Source organism: Nyctereutes procyonoides, unplaced genomic scaffold (assembly GCF_905146905.1).
Source record: "Nyctereutes procyonoides isolate TBG_1078 unplaced genomic scaffold, NYPRO_anot_genome, whole genome shotgun sequence".
NCBI classification, from domain to species: Eukaryota; Metazoa; Chordata; class Mammalia; order Carnivora; family Canidae; genus Nyctereutes; species Nyctereutes procyonoides.
In genome coordinates this window covers 25,000,301-25,018,591 of record NW_026575133.1, presented here as the reverse complement: position 1 = coordinate 25,018,591, position 18,291 = coordinate 25,000,301, and the positions used below count along the sequence as shown (strand labels likewise).

General features: G+C 44.4%; 1 protein-coding gene across 2 annotated transcripts; it reads right to left on the bottom strand.

The window, feature by feature from the left end:
- Nucleotides 1-135: 135 nt before the first annotated feature.
- On the bottom strand, nucleotides 136-17,770 carry PSTK (phosphoseryl-tRNA kinase). Of its 2 annotated transcripts, none has more exons than XM_055346163.1 (6): nucleotides 17,627-17,770; nucleotides 7,464-7,755; nucleotides 7,022-7,220; nucleotides 4,197-4,272; nucleotides 3,640-3,733; nucleotides 136-357 (listed from the first exon to the last, which is right to left on the bottom strand). In XM_055346163.1, the coding sequence occupies exons 1-6, from the start codon at nucleotides 17,669-17,671 to the stop codon at nucleotides 158-160; spliced, it is 906 nt and encodes a 301-aa protein (XP_055202138.1). In that variant the 5' UTR covers nucleotides 17,672-17,770; the 3' UTR covers nucleotides 136-157. The 2 variants fall into 2 exon arrangements, with proteins under 2 accessions (XP_055202138.1, XP_055202137.1); XM_055346162.1 differs by lacking the exon at nucleotides 17,627-17,770 and adding an exon at nucleotides 10,886-13,400.
- Between the last annotated feature and the right edge of the window lie 521 nt (nucleotides 17,771-18,291).

Here is an 18,291-nt window from a genome sequence, read left to right as displayed (position 1 = left end):
TGTTATGACAAATCTTTAGGGTGGAAGGTTACCTTTTTTTTTTAATAAGTCTTTGGCAATTCATGTCACTGGGTGAGAAACCACCTAGTAGCACAAAACAATTTTAGTTCACATAATCTTAACCAAAATTGGACATTTGATTGGAAGTTCAGAAGTTTTAATGTGGCTTTGAAAAATATTTCCGGACAATGTTATCTTTCTCATAATGAAAAAAAGAAATAATATCTGGTATGTGGATGGTTTCTTGAGAGCACAGGTATTTTTTGTTTCCATGTTTTAGATCTTCCAAAAATTCTGCTTTGAGCTTGTTGAGTTCTTCTGCTAGAAGCTTCAGGTTGAAAGGAAGCACTTGTTCATCTAAAATGAAAAGATACTCAAATTATTTGTGTAACCTAAAGCAAGTTGGGCTGTCTAGTAACATCAGGAAATGAATTTGAATACTTCAGACAAACCAATCAGCTTATTCTGTTAATAATCACAGTCAAGTAGAGGTACTATAGAGCTATAGAGACAGGGTCACACTGACGTGACAACCAATCTTTCCAATATCTGGCTATGAAATGCATGAGCAGAAAAGATAAGCCGGAAAGGGATTTTTGTTGTTGTCTGACAAGATAGTTGATTTAGAATCTTCTCGAACTAACAGGTAGGCAAAAAAGGAGAACTGAAAGATGACAATTTGTTTTGAAACTGATAAATAACCTCTAGAGCAGTTGTCCCATCTATAACTTTCTACAATGATGAAAATATTCTGCCCCTATTCAAACCAGCAGCCACGAGTCACGTGGGTAATGTGATTGATTTATTACAGCTTTATTGAGATGAAAGTTGCATACCATACACTTTACTCCTCTAAAGTATGATTCAGTATACCTGCAGATACGTGCACCTATCCCCACATCCATCTGGGAACACCTCATTGTCTCAGAACCCTGCATTAGCTCCCACCCTCCCACCCTGTCCCCCACCCGACTCCAAATCCCTAAGCAACCACTAATGTACTAGTGTGGCTCTCGATTTACCCCTTCTGGGCATTTCACATAACCGACTCAAGCAATAATATGTGGCCATTTGTGATGGCTTCTTTCACTTTGCATACTGTTTTAAAGGTTCATCCTGGCTACTAGGAATAATGCTGACATAAATATTTGTGTACATATTTTTATATGAACATATGTTTTCAATTCTCTCAAGCAGATAACCTGGGAGTGGGATTGCTGGGTGGGTCCCATGGTAACTATGTTTAATCGTGTGAAGATCTGCTTGGCTGTTTGCCAAAGCAGCTATCCACTTTCCATCCCCCCCAGTCCTGTACAAGGGTTTGCATTTCTCCACATTCTCACCACCACTTGCACTTTTTGATTCTGGCTGGCCTGGTGGATGGGCACTAGCATCTCATCATGGTTTTGATTTGCATTTCCCTGAGGACTACTGATGTCAAATGTGTTTTCTTGTGATTTGGCCATTTGTGTATCTTCCCTGGCGAAATATCTATTTAGACCCTTTGCCCATTTTTAAAATTGGGGTGTCTTGAACCCTGGGTGGCGCAGCGGTTTAGCACCTGCCTTTGGCCCAGGGCGCGATCCTGGAGACCCGGGATCGAATCCCACGTCGGGCTCCCGGTGCATGGAGCCTGCTTCTCCCTCTGCCTATGTCTCTGCCTCTCTCATTCTCTCTCTCTCTCTCTCTCTCTCTCTCTCTCTCTCTGTGTGTGTGTGTGTGTGACTATCATAAATAAATAAAAATTTTAAAAAAATTTAAAATAAAATTGGGGTGTCTTTATTGAGTGGTGCAAGTCTTTTACCTATTTTGGATACAAGTCTATGAGATACATGATCTGCAAGTATTTTTCCCAATCTGTAGGTTGTCTTCACTTTCTTGATGGTGTAAGGGAACTCATTTTCTAATTTAAGGATAGATCTAGAAGCTAGTAGCACCTCCTTCACACACACACACAAAAGTTTTTTAATGGGCGGAAAGTGAGTCAAGATACTCACTATGAGTCAAGCTCATAATCCTAGTCCCTTCCCCCTTCTCCCCCTCTCTTCATTTTATTCAGAAGACAAGAAAGGCAAATGGTTGAGAGAGAACTCCTACAACTGTTTTTGTTTCCAATCTAATTGTGTTGCTGTTTCTGTTCCAGGCCTCTAGTTTTCAAGCTTTGGACTGTAACCTACAAGCGAGATGCAGGTTGCAAGCAGTGTTTTTCTAAAATGAAATCAAATAGAACGCAGTAGAGCTCACTACACATGTGAGGGTTTTGTGAAACTTGTTGCTACACATGCATGTGGTCATATACTGGGCTACACACTAGGGTACAAGATAAGATCTGCTTATGGATACAAGATAAAATCTGCTTATGGATCGTGATAAAAAAAAAACGTATAAAAACCACTGTATGGTTAGGGTTCTGTTTCCTTTTTCAACATTCCAAACTTTTGTAAAGGTATTAATACTCAATGCTAGAAGGGTGCCTGGGTGGCTCAGTTGGTTAAGCATCTGCCTTCTCAGGTCATGATCCCAGGATCCTGGGATCAAGGCCCACATTGGGCTCCCTAATCAGCGGGAAGTCTGCTCCTTGCTCTCCCTCTGCCCCTCCCCTGACTTGTGCTCTGCTCTCACTCGCTCAGTGTCTCAAATAAAGTCTTTAAAAAATACATAATCAATGCCGGTGACATGGGAACCTTAAGAGAAAGCACGCACTAAAGTCAGCCTTGACTCTGAACCCAGGCTGTCCAAGTATCTTCAGCCTTTGGCAAGTTACTTGATCCTCCCAGAACCTTCATGTCCCCATCTGTAAAATTACACTCACCTCATGGGGCTGTAAAGACTGGCAATAGGATGTATAAGACACCTGGCATATAAAAGCTCAAGAAATGTTAAGCTGTTGTTAGGTTTTGAATCAAAGTTTAAATATTGCAAAGAGTTCAATATTTAAAACCTAAAGGTTATTTTCTAGAACTAGCCCATACTACATCCAAGATCAGACTGATGATATGCTAAGCTTGCCGATTTGACGTGTGGCCCCTGACCACCTCTTCTGGTTCCTTCGCCTGACTCAATAGCTTCTGTTCTGCTCTAGAACATACCAAACAACTTCACCTCTGGACTTCTGCATTTGTGTCCACTGCCTGGAATGATCTGCCACCAGATAACTATGCTTGCTCTTTCGGTTCATTCATCTCTCGGCTTACAGGTCATTGCTGAGAAGCCTTCCTCGCTACTCTTTAAAAAATATCTTAAGCCAGGAGGGAAGAACGAAATGATTTGGAAGCTACCTTCTACTTCTCCCAACACTCTCTGCTACCTTACCCTACTCTATTTTCCTGCAGGGCATCAGCAGATACTCCAGTATTTGGCTGTCTGCTTAGTATAACATGCTGTTCCCTGCCGATGCCCCGGTATCTAGAATAAAGTCTCACACAGAGTAGCCACTCAACAAAAACGTACTGAATGAATACTTTGAATACTTTGTTTTAGGGGTAGAATTTTTAGTTTTATATAACCAGGCTGCATACTGAAGCTGAAAACATGATAAAAACATTAGGACGGAAAACTAATAAGCCACCCAAAGAGTCAAGGGAACAGGACTAGCAGCAGAGTGGTATCAACTACACCCCATGCGAATATGCAACATACCTTTTGCTTCCTTCATTGTCTGAGAGACAATCCTTCGGAGCATCTGATCAGCTTGATGCAGAACATTAGTTGAGGAAATGATCCTGTCCGTTTTCTATGTGATACAGACATTGTTATAGGAAGTTTTATAAAAGAGATGGCTAATGGGTGACACGTATTGGATAAGACTAAAGGGGGAGCTAAGGTGGCTTTTCTGTTCCAGTTGTCCCTCCCTAGGAGATGGTCCCATCTGGGGAGAGGGTGCTGGTAAATGTCTACTAACGGGCTCTCCAGAAACAACAGCAACACAACCCGTTTCCAGTGTTTGTCAATATCTGTGGTGCAAATATTCCTGTCCTTGCCCGTTTCAAGTTACCAACTCCACCATAATGTCAATCGGCTCTGACCAGCTGGTACACCACTGCAGGCAGGTGTCCGAAGCTGAATGCTGCTGAGATGCCAAGGCAGTGACAAAGCATTTTTCACATTTTACTCATATTTTACACTCCGCTCAAAAAGACCTTCCTTCAAAAAGTCATGCCTTCCCGTTTATACTAAATCTATACTGGAAGATTTACCTTTTGTTCCACATTGTCCTCAATATATGTTACTGGATTTTCCAAAGCAGTAAGCAATAAGCCAGTCAACTTCAGGCTATAAGAGAAGGTGAGATAAAATAAATCCTTGTATCAAACTTTTTTTAAAAAAAAACTTGTATTTTTGAATACTAAATAGCATTCTAGAGGAAAAAACGTGCTATAACCTAAAGATCTTAAGCCAAGATGGAAGAACGAAATGATTTGGAAGCTACCTTCTACATGCAAAATCTAAATGCAGAAGCTTAAAACAAATTATAAGGCAAAAGATTCTCCTTATTTAAAATATACTAATTTCCTAAGACTCCTTTCAATAAGCTTTCAAAAGACATTGTTTTCCCTCATTAAGTGCTAAACTCTAGGCTACTACAGGTCTATTTTAGTCCCTACGGAAGGATACTGTCTGTACTTTCTGGCCTTTGCTTGTTTACTGGATGTAGAGTAGCCACGTTCCTTACTGGTCAAGGGGCCACAGAGCATTGAGGTAGAATTCATTCCTTCATTTAATGAGACTTTAATCAGTATCTTCTTATATGAAAAATATACAACCAGGTAGGTATATGAGACTATGTGCTAGCCTGGGGGAACAGCAAAATCCCTACCCTAAGCCTAGTAATGATTACATTATCGGTCTCAATAATTAAGCAAAAAACTGTAATTTCAGACAGTGACAAGTGGATGAGTGAAGAAAATAAACAAAATGTTGGTATTAAAGGAGTGACGGATTAGTCTAACGAACACTCTTCACGTTGGTTACGATGGTCGGGAAAGTCAATCATAAATAGGTGGGAAGGGTAGGGGGAATCCCAGGTACAAAGGCCCTGAGGCAAGATAAACCTCCTCACATTCATGGAATAAAGGCCAGTCTGGCTGAAAAATAGCAAGGGGGGAATGTAGTAGGATGTGAGGTTGGAAAGTTAACTGGGGTCAGAGCATGTTATTTATGGTAATGAGTACGGATTCTACTCAGAGTGTAGAGGGTGGCATTGAAATAATTTAGGCCAGCCTGAGTGATGAGTAAACACAGAGTTAAATCTCAACCTCAAGATGATCTTTCTCACGCTGAAGAGAGACTGCACGGGGTCCAAACCTTGGGTCTGCCACCTACTCCCTGGATGTGTTATCTTACTTGGGCTGGTTATCGCATCCCTAAAATGGGGATAATTCTATTTATCTTCAAGAGTTGTTTTGTTAGGATTGAATGAGATTATACATAGGAAGTGTTCAGAACATGCCCAATACGCAGTATCTGCTGAACAGCCGTTGCTGTGAGCAGCAACACTACTAGCAGTAATGGTGGTTAAGTAGGAGCATTTCATAAAGGCCCAGAAAAGGTACATTTGTCGGATCATCTTTCAATTTCTAATGCAGGGCCACCAGACTTGCAACCACCCCTTCACTGATGCTGTGACTATTCTGGATATGTGAGAACAGGTAGCCGGGTTCCGAAGACTCAAGACAAAACAGATTATGCTAAGTGTGGGCAATAGCATGGGAGAAACTCACACCCTTTCTTGCTTTTGGCAAGAACTGGCCCTCATTGGTCTCAAAGCATTGGTAACAGTAGGACAGTCTCATGGGATAGATATCTCGATGCCTCAGCCAGCCAATCACTTCCAAAGGAGAAAATGTTAAGTATTCCAGAATGAGTGGCAATCAGCCGGTTATGTGCCCGCTCAAAGGTTCAGGATATTATAAGTCAAAATTAGAAACCTCAGCAGTAGCTTATTTCATAATCCTTATACACTATGGTCACTTATATCTACCTTTTTCTTAGTACGTTCAAGTATATGTTATGAAACGCATGGAAACTATCCTGGGAACTGAATTTTGAAGAATGAATTTTTAAAATGAGCCTTTTAAAAACTGCTGATCCCCTGTGGACAACACTTAGGCAGGGGCGAAGGAAACGTGGGCAATACAGCTCTAGAATTCTGCTCTCTGATACAACAGCCAACAAGCCACAAGAGGCTATTTAAGTGGGAAGCAATTAAAATAAAGTTTAAAATTTGGCTGTCAGAGGCACTGGCTATGTTTCAGGTTCTCAATAGTCGCATGTGGCCAGCAGCTACCACGCTGGATGGTACAAATACAGAACATTTCCATTACCCCTGAAAATTCCATTAGAAATGCACTGCTGCAGAACTCCCAAAACATAGATCGTGAGTGAAAGCATTAGCACTGCAGCCTACCAGCCTCACACGTACACAGGGGATATCAACAGGGAGGTTTAAGGCAAAATTCGGACTCCACCACTTCTACTCTTTTTCTTTCTGTAGCAAAGTTACCGGACAACCTTTTTAGACTGTGCCACTTTAGCAAGAGTTTCAAAAATGCTTCCTACTCTGCATCCCCTGCTCTGATCTCTGTGACAACACAGTCTTAACAGGAGTACATGTGGGCCGCCCGGGTGGCTCAGCAGTTTAGTGCCACGTTCAGCCCAGGGTGTGATCCTGGAGTCCCGGGGTCGAGTCCCACGTCGGGCTCCCTGCGTGGAGCCTGCTTCTCCCTCTGCCTGTGTCTCTGCCTCTCTCTCTCTCTCTCTCTCTCTCTGTGTCTCTCATGAATAAGTAAATAAAATCTTTATAAAAAAAAAAACCAAGAGTACACATCTCAGCCGCCACATGCTCGATGACGCTGGGCAAACTAACTTTCTTACTTAGTGGCCTCTTCTCTGTAAGGGAAAAAAGATAACAATCTCTCTCCCAGACTTGTGTAAAGATTAACCAAGTGGATATGAGTCAAGAAATGAACACAACGGCTGGCTCAGGGAGGCACCCAGCAAAGGTTGGCTCTGTGTGGGATACCTGGCCTCGGAAGAACATGTTGTACTTGGAATTATGAGGCTGTTGTGCTCCCAAGCATTTTTCTCAGGGTTGGGCTTTTCTATCTTTCCTTCCATCAGGTGGATGGTCTCAGCAGGCAGGGCCTGGGGTCTCTGGCCATTCCTCTGTAAACAGGTCTCAAGAGAACAATCTAAAAAGAGCTGGCAAAAACCTAATGAATCTGAAAACAATATTAAACCACAAAATTACTGCTGTGCTGTTTTTTTTTCCAAAGTGTGACATAAACAAATTAGACAAATTATCCTGGTGGCAGCAGAAAAACCATTTGCAACGCTGAACATCTAGCTTTGAAAATTAAGTACATTTATACTCCCTTCCTGATCCAATTACATTCTCACTAAAAACAGTGGTGATTTTGACATGCAAACAAATGTCTGTAAGGAAAAAAAAATATTTTAATTACATTTCCGAGCCAGTTGATAGACTTCGTATCTCATACTTTGGTAATAAAAGTTGTCATCTAGAATCAAAAACAAAGGTCTAGAAACCGCAGTCTTCGTTAAGAGGTAGCAAGACTGGGTTTCCAGCGCAGCAGAAGATACCAGATCTTGGTGCTTCAAGCAAGTTATAAAATCCTCCCACATGGCTGCAGTCCTGTTGGGTGGGGCAGACACCTGACACCCATTAATGACAGCCATCAAGAAGCATTCTAGGTACTTCAACAGTTCTTGTCGAAGCAATTTCCATTGGGATGGCTAGAAAAGATGGAAGAATTACAAGTTATATTAGGCTTTGGCCAGTAAGGTGGTCATGCTTATTGCCACCCACCCCACATGAACATTTCAGCTCACGGTGCTACACCATTTGGAATTCTCTGAGCACAACCTGTTTTGCCATGTCTCCATATCTCCGCCTATACTGTTTCCTCTGCCCCGAAACTCCTACTCATTGAAGTTAGATTTCTGCAATCTCCTCAGACTCAACCACATAGGAGGCAGCTCAGACTCTCCTTTGTCTACAGGATAGCCTGGGTCTCCACTCTAGCAGGGTGTTTAGGTATTTGTTTGCATCTCTCTCTCTCTCTCTCTCTCTCTCTCTCTCTCTCTCTCGGCTAGGTCAATAGTCCACTGTATACCCAGCCTCCAGCAGAGGGTCAGAAACCTAACAGGAGCTCCAGAAATGTAAATGAAATGAATAAGTGACTAGATCAAAGAATGAAAAACTGTGACCATCCAGGAGAAATAAAGAGCCAGAATCAATATCCTGCCAAAATAAAATAGTCTGTCTTAGATATAGCTATGCTCATTTGCCCTTGAAATGAGAAAAGTTGTGGACAGAAAAGGTCAGCTGAAAGGTGTTTGGGGACTTCAGGCTAACAACAGAGTTGAAATGGGATGGGGGAAGATAGAGAAAGTAGACTGAAGGGAAGAGACTGATAGGAAAGTAGACTGTAGGGAAGTTATCTCTAAATAACTTGAGAATACAGGTAATCTTATGCTGCTCAAGGGCTATGGGCAGCAGGGACAGAGTTATGAGGTCCAGGCCGGAGAGAAAACAGGAACATGAGATAAGGATCCCTATCCCGCCTGTCCATCCCTACCGCATCACTGAGATTACAGCGCATATAACAAATACATCAGCTAAACCTACTAAAAAGGAAACATGATCACTTCCTAGAAGGTTAAGATTTCCTACCCATGGTGACTGGATGAGTCCCATGGCCTTTGTCTCTAGGGGAGAGTGGAAAAAATGTAACAATAAAAGTGAGTGAAAAAGCCCAGCAAATATAACGATCCTTCTCAACAATGTTCAGCATTCACCCAAGTGGTGAAAATACTATCATCCAATTAAATCTAGTGCCACCAGGGACTTGATGCTGTATTTATCCTGAAATTAAACAAGAATAGGAAAGTATGGGCAGCCCGGGTGGCTCAGCGGTTTAGCGCTGCCTTCGGCCCAGGATGTGGTCCTGGAGACCAGGGATTGAGTCCCATGTCAGGCTCCCTGCATGGAGCCTCCTTCTCCTGTGTCTCTGCCTCTCTCTCTCTCTCTCTCTGTCTCTCATGAATAAATAAAATCTTAAAAAAAAAGAATAGGAAAGTATATATAAATTTTGCTGGAGCAGTCCCCAATTTTCCATCCACCACATGTACTATATTTATGCATATATATTTACAGAGTGGAATCACATCACATTTACATGTTATTTAGGTGCATCCATCTACACTATGGTATTAAGCCACAAATATTTAAAATTTTCAGAATCTGTTAAAGAGGATTTGCTCTGGAGTGAGAATGAGATGGGAGACATGAATCTATTCTTCCCTGAGTGTTCTGTTTCCATGTGCCCCTCCAAAGGAGGAGCCGGGCTCAGCGTGATTTGAAGGCTTAAAGAGAAATATCCTTGGAACACGTTGGTCACTACACACAGGCCCACTACTTTGTCTGGTGGTCACCTAAGAAACGACCACTTTCTCTTGACTGGCAGATGCAGATTTACCCCGAGATAAATGAGGAGTGAGCTCCAGAAGCCGGGCCCTTCGTTGGCACAGCTTTCTACTGTCGTGGGAGGGACCCTGAGAATTTTGTTATTTAAAAATTCTGTATCCTTTCTCTTAAAAAAAAATTTCCCCGAATTGTATGAACTTGGAAGACCCACAAAGATTCGCACATGGCCAAAAAGACATGAACAGAAATTTCGCAGAGGAAGACACAGATGTGGCCAATATGCACATGAGAACATGCTCTGCATCACTGGCCATCAGGGAAATACAAATCAAAACCACAATGAGATCCCACCTCACACCAGTGAGAATGGGGAAAATTAAGACATGAAACAGCAAATGTTGGGAGAGGATGTGGAGAAAGGGGAACCCTCTGGCACTGTTGGTGGGAATGTGAACTGGTGCAGCCACTCTGGAAAACTGTGTGGAGGTTCCTCAAAGAGTTAAAAATAGACCTGCCCTACCACCCAGCAATTGCACTGCTGGGGATTTACCCCGAAGATTCAGATGCAATGAAACGCCGGGACACCTGCACCCCGATGTTTCTAGCAGCCATGTCCACAATAGCCAAACTGTGGAAGGAGCCTCGGTGCCCATCGAAAGATGAATGGATAAAGAAGATGTGGTTTATGTATACAATGGAATATTCCTCAGCCATTAGAAACGACAAATACCCACCATTTGCTTCAACGTGGAGGGACCTGGAGGGTATGATGCTGAGTGAAGTAAGTCAATCGGAGAAGGACAAACAGTGTATGTTCTCATTCATTTGGGGAATATGAATAATAGTGAAAGGGAATAAAGGGGAAAGGAGAAAAAATGAGTGGGAAATACCAGAAAGGGAGACAGAACATAAAGACTCCTAACTCTGGGAAACGAACTAGGGGTGGTGGAGGGGGAGGAGGGCGGGGGGTGGGGGTGACTGGGTGGCGGGCACTGGGGGGGGGGGCACTTGGCGGGATGAGCACTGGGTGTTATTCTGTATGTTGGCAAATCGAACACCAATAAAAATAAATAAATAAATAAATAAATAAATAAATAAATAAATAAATAAATAAATAAATAAATAAATAAATAAATAAATAAATAAATAAAAAGGTTCGACCACGGCGGGATGTTCAGCCGGCTGTGCTGGAGCTTCTAGGGGACTGCGCCCGTCGCTGCGGGATTTTCCCAGGACCCTACCCCCCGCGCGCTGCCGAACCCCACGCCGCCCTCAGCCTCGGGACAGGCCGCACAACGCACACGTGCCCCAAGGAGGCTCGCGAGCCTCTGCAGCGAACGACTCCAGGACGGAGTCACAGGCCCCACGCCCGGCGCGGCCCCTCCGTCCCCCTCCGCGCAGGCGCCGCGGCCCAGGCCCCGCCCACTCCGTCCTGACCAATGGCCGCGCGCTCGCTTCCTCCAGGAACGCGTCCGGCATGACGTCATCGTAGGCGACGACGCCGACGGCCCAGCCCTGCTCCTGCCGCAGCCGGTGGCGGAGGGCCCGCGCCAAGGTTGACTTTCCTGCTGCCGGCAGGCCGCAGAGGAGACAGAGGCCTATCCTCTGCGGCCGCTCGCCGCGCGCTCCCTTGGCGCCCCGGGCGGTCTTCATGCTGTCGCGGGAGACGGCAGGCGGCTGGCAGCGTCGTCCCCGGCACCGCCCGCCCAGCGCGCACGCGCAGTCTGGCTGCTGCGCCGCCGGGCGGGGAGGCCGGGCGCCGCTCCCAAGGCCGGCGCGGTGCGCGCCCCGCTGTCCCCGCGGCGTCCCCGAGGTCCGCGGAGCCGCCGCCGCTGCCGCCGACCGCTTGGGGGGCCGAGTCCTCGATGCCGGGGACACCTTGGCGATGCACTGCCTGACCCCCGGACATCGCCCAACGGGTCGACACTTGGACTACGTGCTCAGTTAGACGTAGCTTAGCCTCCCTGCTGCAAACTTGCAAGCCCCTGAGAATGGCACCTCGGCTTCGTGAAGGCCACGTCCTTGGGAAATCCCGGAGACCTTGCGCCTCTTCCCCTAGCGGTCTTCGAAGGGTCAGGTGGGGTCAGAATGTGAGGCTGCCGCTGCCTGCCCGACCCCGCGCTCCGCGGCCCCTGCTGCACGTGACGGGTGGAAGGACAAAGGGAACCCACACTTGCAGCGAGTGTGAGAAGCGGGGGCAGGATGGCAACATCCCTAGACCTGCGTTCCAGTGCATGCACTCAGAGGACAGTATTTTGGTGTTGAGAGAGAAATACCAAGCTGGGGAGAGGTATAAAATTCCTTGTATGGGGTTGTGATGTAGAGAAGTTGAATTCATGTTCTGACTTTCACCGTAAAGGGGATTCTTGGTCATAAAGTGGTGAGTTCAAAATGTGTGCAAACGAGGTAGAATGGAGGGGGGCGGGCAAAATGCAATCAGTAACGCGGTGTGAAACCTGATCTAATTGGACCGCTGAGCACGTCCACCTACATGTTCTCTGGAAGGTGAGCCAGGAGTTACACATACTCCTGGTATTCGCTCGTTGGTCCCCTGCAAGAACAAGTAAGGAATGTTAGGACAACGGGGCAGCAAGCCCAAGGTCTCCCAGCTGCAAGGCAGTGTGTGTGTGGGGGGGTGGTTGCTGAGTGCCCAAAGCCCAAATAAGTGACGTCAGCAACAAAGATACAGAACTTTGGGCAGAAATCTAGTCCATTTATTGAGCCTCAGCAGGCAGCTTCTTGGAACTTAAAAAGCTTTGCATACTGACAACGCGTGTCCCTACCGTTTCCTTTCCCTCCCACCTCTGTTGACTTAAGGAAAAAGATGAGTATACTAACAACTTGGGGGAGGGAAAGGACCCAAACTTTCATTGCTGTCAGATTCTAGTATCCGTATCCAGACGGATCTAATCTTTGGCGTCACTGCAGTATTACAGGGGCAACAGGCGGGACCAAAAAACAACCCCATCCCCAACAGACGTTTGTGGCCCATTTTACCTCCCTACAAACGTATGATCTGAAGGGGCACAGGTCACTTGTACTTGGGATGTTAAACTTGGTTTAAAACGCTCTTAGATTGGTGGTCACCGTGACTAAGTGCAGCCTCAGCTGTCATCATTCTGTCCCGTGTAGTCCTCAGAGGCAAGGAGGTTGGCCAGTACCCCTTCATGCTGGAGCAGTCACTCTGCTCTGAGCTTGGGGGGAGACGGCTTGACAGACCTCACCTTCCTAGTTGTCATTTCTGCCCCTCAGAGCCGTAGGTATTGCCCGGGACCTTTGCCTTGCCTACGTCTCCTGACTACCACGCAGGTTTTAGGAGGTGCCCGACACTCAATGCCAATTTTTGCCTTGGCTAAATTGTCCCATTTTGGAGGCTGTTCAATTAGTTTCTTGTCAGGAGAGTTTTCAGTTCACTTTGATTCAGCTGCCTGTTCCAAATACGATAATTGTCCTTAGGGGGAACTGGGAGCAAGTGAACACAGAACTATGTGTGACACCTGGGTTTGTCTCCTGATCCGTATAATGAGTAAGTCCTCAAAAGGGCACTTGAGAAAATCTGAGATTCCACCTTCTGTCACCCTCAGGATCTTCAGAAGCAGGGTTCCTCCTCTGGTGACTTTAACATTGTTTTTTTTTTTTTTGCCAACTCAGGACTTGAGTTCTTCAGCTGCTAACACACCACTAACAGTCTAGCTTGCCAAAGCGCAGATTTCCTTAATCACAGCAACAGTAGTAAAACCTCACCCCTTACCTCTAGCCAATTTCTTTTTGCTTCACTAATTCATAGAGCAAAACCTGGAACCTCTTTCCAGTCAGATTTTTAAAAATACCTTGACCTGGGCACCTGGGTGGCTCAGTTTGTTAAGTGTCAGACTCTTGATTTTGGCTCAAGTCATGATTTCGGGCTCAGGGACTGAGACCCATGGGGTTCCTTGCTCAGCAGGGAGTCTGCTTGACGATTCTCCCTCTGCCTCCCCCCCCCACGAATAAATAAATCTTTACAAAAAATACTTTGAGGTGCTTTACCTTATTAACCCAAATATGGCATTGCTAGCATGGTGTTCATGACTTGTCCAAACTCTATCCCTTCAGCTGCCACATCTCCATGGGCCTGTGAAAATGAACTGCCTTTCTTTGCTTTCCAGTGAGGTGTTTATTCATACCCATTTAAAAAAATCCTGTCAATTTCAGACCAGGGTAAAACTTGTGAGCTTACTGGCTCCTTTTCTATACTAAATATTTACAGTTGGATCATCTTCAAGTCACCAATCATCTTCTTGAGTTTTTTAAAAACCTAACAAAGGTATCCTGAACTGTGAGCCAGAGAGTGAAATGTTACCAGATACTGAAGTAATTTTACAATACGTACTGTTTCTGATTTCGCAAAGACCACTCTGCCCTTAGTATTGTAAGGTGAGGAAATGTGGTATTGTAAGGACAAGTAAATGACATACTATGCTGAAAGTAGGTAGTTAGACCCAGAATACTCTTAACTCTCATTAATGACCACCAAAGTGGCTGAAAAAGACCACAGGTACAGGAAGCAGTTTCTTCTAAGGAGGATCTGGGCCAACCTCTGATTTCAATGTCTTGGGTTTCTTAACAAACTTTCAAAACTCTTGGAAGAAAACACTTCCTAGAGATTTCCAATGAGCTTTCTCATTGTGTCCTTACTTCCTACCACTATTATATATTTAAAATAGTTAAAAAGATGTTTTAACAATCTCAACAGTCTAATAAATGAGCAATATTTTAACGCTATAGAAGTTACTCAATGTTCATTTGGTACCAGATACTGTTTTATGCTGGGTATCCGCCCATAAATAAAGACATCTGCTGTTAAAAAAAAAAAAAAAAGCTCATACTTTGAGAAAATTAAAAATGTCCACAGCATATAAATATAGCCACTATTTCAGAAAATTTGGCTGTTCACATTATATTGTATATAAAAGTACAGCTGTCAAAGGTGAAACTGGTATAGTTTCCCTTACCTGAAATCCATTATAATAACATATCCCTGGAGGAACATTAATAAATACATCTCAAAATTCTGTAATTTTGCATAAACATGGGCAATTTTTATAGGAAGCATGCAATATTCAAAATGAATTAAGAGCATATTATGTAGAAATTTTGATGGGTTACTTCTTCAGAATGTTACAAGTGTCAAACAACAAAAGATAACAAAATACATCTTATGGTTCATTTAGCTTGGATGCTCCTTTCCTTCATTATAAATTTACCAAAATTTATCAAGAAGAGTTGGTTTACCCAGACCTTAAAATTCTAGGTAAACAAGTGAAGTCACCACTGAGTTCCGAAAAATGTGGACTAAAACAATCCTATGAAATGGATGCATTATGAAAGTTTATTTAAAGCCAGGTATTTTGAAGCCTGGAGTGTATTTTTCCATACATACCATGTTACTCATGCTGGTTACCTTTTCAATATATTTTACTGGATCATTCACATCTGTGTACATTACTGCAGCTCCAAGCAGAATATGTTGTTAATTTTTTTAAATTATCAAGGTAAAACATACAAACAAAATCTCTTCGCAGTTTTCAATAATTTAAGGGAATAAAAGAGTTCTAATATCAAAATGTTTAAGAATCTGTTGTAGGGCACACACAGCAACAAGACAGTTACATGATTCCTATCTACCTCATTCCCTAATACCTCTATTTGTATTTTTAAAGAAATCTTTTCCCCTAAATTTAAATTATTCTCTTTAAGACTCTAGGGTAGTGATGGTGGGCAGAGGTAGGGAAGCAAGAAAAGCATGTAACAATAGCATGGGTTCTTTTTAAAAGCCACATACACTATCCACTAATAAAAGTCTACAGGGGCACCTGGGTGGCTCAGCCAGTTAAGCATCCAACTCTTGACTTCGGCTCAGTTCATGATCTCAGAGTCATGGAATCGAGGCCTGCTAAGCACAGAACAGGGCTCATGCGTTCTCTCCAAAATAAATAAAATCTTGAAAACAAACAAAACCCACCTTTACAACTCTCCCTACTTAGAATTTAAATAGTGTTACTAATGGAAGATTATGACATATACTGATGACCACAGTTGTGTTGTGGTCGCCACGGCCACCCTGATTCAATGATTTACTAGAAAGACTCAGAAAAGCTTTAGACTCACGGTGATGAGATATAACCATGTCTTGTTGCTGTGTGTGCCTTAGACTCTTAAACATGAAAGGATGCAGGTTAAAACTAGAAAAGTGGGGATCCCTGGATCGAGTCCCACATCAGGCCCCCTGCATAGAGCCTGCTTCTCTCTCTGCCTCTCCCTCTCTGTTCCTCTCATGAATAAGTAAAATCTCTTTTCTCTTAAAAAAAAAAAAAAAAACTAGAAAAGCAAAGCTACATAGGGCAGAATCCAGGGGAGACCAGATGTCTTCCAGTTGTCTTCTCCAGTGGAGTTGTACTGACAGCACTTAATTTTCCTAGCAACGATATGTGACGACATGGGCAGAATACTGAGTAGTGTCAACCAGGAAGCTCCTCTGAATCGTGGTATCCAAGGTTTTTACTGGGGGGTCATGCAGGTGTGGAGCACCCATGTGTTGACAGTTACTTAGTCTTCAACCCTTCAGAAGTCAAACTAATAGAATGTGGCCCTTCATTATAAATCCTGTTGTTCAGCATGACCTAGAGATGGTGGGACCCAAGGCCCCTAGTTAAAAGACAATGTTATCTAGAAGGATAGTCCAACAGCTTAGAGGATATTTCCAGGACCTTGGCAAGCATCAGGTTTTTGGGAATGTGCAAGTTCTGAGCAAGTTAATCCTTTTACTGAACAAAACAACTTCAGAATAAGATGTCACATAGTTGATATCATGGATGTGGCCACAGATCCACCTCTAGATCAAGAGCTGCTCCATCATTTCCACATTTCCTTGCAAAGCTTGATGCCAGGCTGTGTTGAAAACTGTATAGAGTACAGTAATGTTGCTAACCAGAATAGAGATTATAAATGAGATGGGGCGGGAAGCACCTGTAAATGAGGGTTGGGGGAAAAGAATAGGGAAGTCACTCTTTCCTACACCTTCCCTATTATAGCTGGAGGCAGGGTGAGAAGAAGGAATTCCTGTCAACTGTGGGATATTCCAAAAGCCAGAATCAGAAGGGAGGTGAAGCCCAAGTGGTGGTGCTTCCTGGCAGGTAGTATCCCCCAGGTGCTGTCCCATCATCCCCTCTGTTTCATCAGCAAAAATCCCATTAATCTGGTTTAGCCAGAACTCCCCTGACCCCTGGTGATTCCTCTCAGTAATTTTCCACCACAGACTCCCTACCCTGCTGCTTGAGCATGAATTCCCATTTGTCCACGCTATATTCAGAATGGAGCCTGGTTCTATATGGATGTCTTTCTCCTACCGCAATAGTTCGAGTAAAATCTGCTTTTACCATCCAGCTCTGTTTTTTTGGACATACTTAGAAAGGGCAAGTGTAGTACAGAGAAATTAGTTTAATTCTATAGGAAAGTGGTATCTGTCTGGTTTTGAATCATAAACTGGGTGCTCTCTACTGCCCCAAAAGGGGCATTCCAGGTCAAGGGGAAAATATGTGCGGGGGGTGGGGGGGGAGACAGTAGTAGGTGGGAAGAGGCAGGCAAGAGTCACTGTACAAAGGACTTTGTATGTCATGCTAAGCACTAAAGGTGACGATGATGTGAAGCACCAGAAGGAGCAGAGAGGACTGAATGGAGGTCATGAGAGTGAAGGCTTCTGACAGTAAAGAAACCCTGGGAATCGTCCAGATGAAAGCTAGTGCTTGAAAACAGAAGACCCAGAGATGAAGAAAGATGAGAAAGGTTTCCTTTAGGAAAAACCAAGACCTGCTGATGTACTGAATGATGGGAAGGAAAGAAGGGTAAACCATAAGAGTCTTTAGTTTCTTGCCTCCTAGTCATTCATCCTATTTAAGGAAGTAAAATTCCAGTTGATAACATTGTTCTCCCTCTTTAAATTGAAGATCGCTGTTTTTGAAGAAAAGTGTATTTTCCTTTGGACTCCCCCAAAATGTTACCTTGAATGAAATGGAATTTATGACCACAGAAGCAAGATACATAGGTAGAAATACTGATGTAGACGACTTAGAATGAACCTGGAGTACTGAAAACCTTTGCAAACGACCTAGGCCCTTCACATTTAAGGACTCTGGAACTTACCTGCGAACTATCTTCCTTTTTTCTGTCAAAAGATGAAAAACTCATCTGCACAAGCCTTTCCAGGAAGAGAGTCGGTGGAGGTGGTGGGAGGCACCTCCTCCCTTCAGGCCATGTCGGGTGAGGAAAGCTTTTTTTACGAGAACCCTCTACCCTCTACTCTCGGGGATGAGGCAGATCTGTATTCTCAGGAGGTACATGTCCTCGCGTAACTCGAATAAGACCTTAAGAAACACAGAATCAAAGCTGTCTGGCACTGAAACAGAAGTCCCAGAAAAGCAGATCCTAAAACAAAAGTAACAGGAGACAGAGCGAGACGTCTGTTCTCTAGAGAGGCTGCTGTCAGCCCAAATCCGAAGGACCCTCACGCTCCCATTTTGCTTATTTTATTTGAATCTCATTATCCAGTTTTCTCAAGGTGAGGGTGACAGGAAGACGCAGGGACGCACCTGTCACCTCCCCTCCCCTCCCCCGCCCCCGCCCCCCGCGCTGCGGCCCCAGGGCGCGAGGTCAGCTCCACCGCCCCGCCCGCCCCGCCCTCGCCCCGCCCTCGCGCCGCGGGGTCACTAACGCGGCCGCTGACCCGCGCCGAGCAAATCTGCGCCCGCCCCGCTCCTGCCGGGCAGCGGGCTCTCCGCCCCCGCCCCCCGCCCCCGGGCCGCCCGGCA

Excerpts from the sequence above, each read along its gene's own strand:
- PSTK (XM_055346162.1), bottom strand. The coding sequence starts at position 11,101 with ATGAAGACCGCCCGGGGCGCCAAGGGAGCGCGCGGCGAGCGGCCGCAG. Across the intron at positions 4,273-7,021 it reads ACATGTTCTTCCGAGGCCAG|CCTGAAGTTGACTGGCTTAT; the intron begins GTATCCCACACA and ends CTTCTCTTATAG. Across the intron at positions 358-3,639 it reads GACAATGAAGGAAGCAAAAG|ATGAACAAGTGCTTCCTTTC; the intron begins GTATGTTGCATA and ends TTTTCATTTTAG.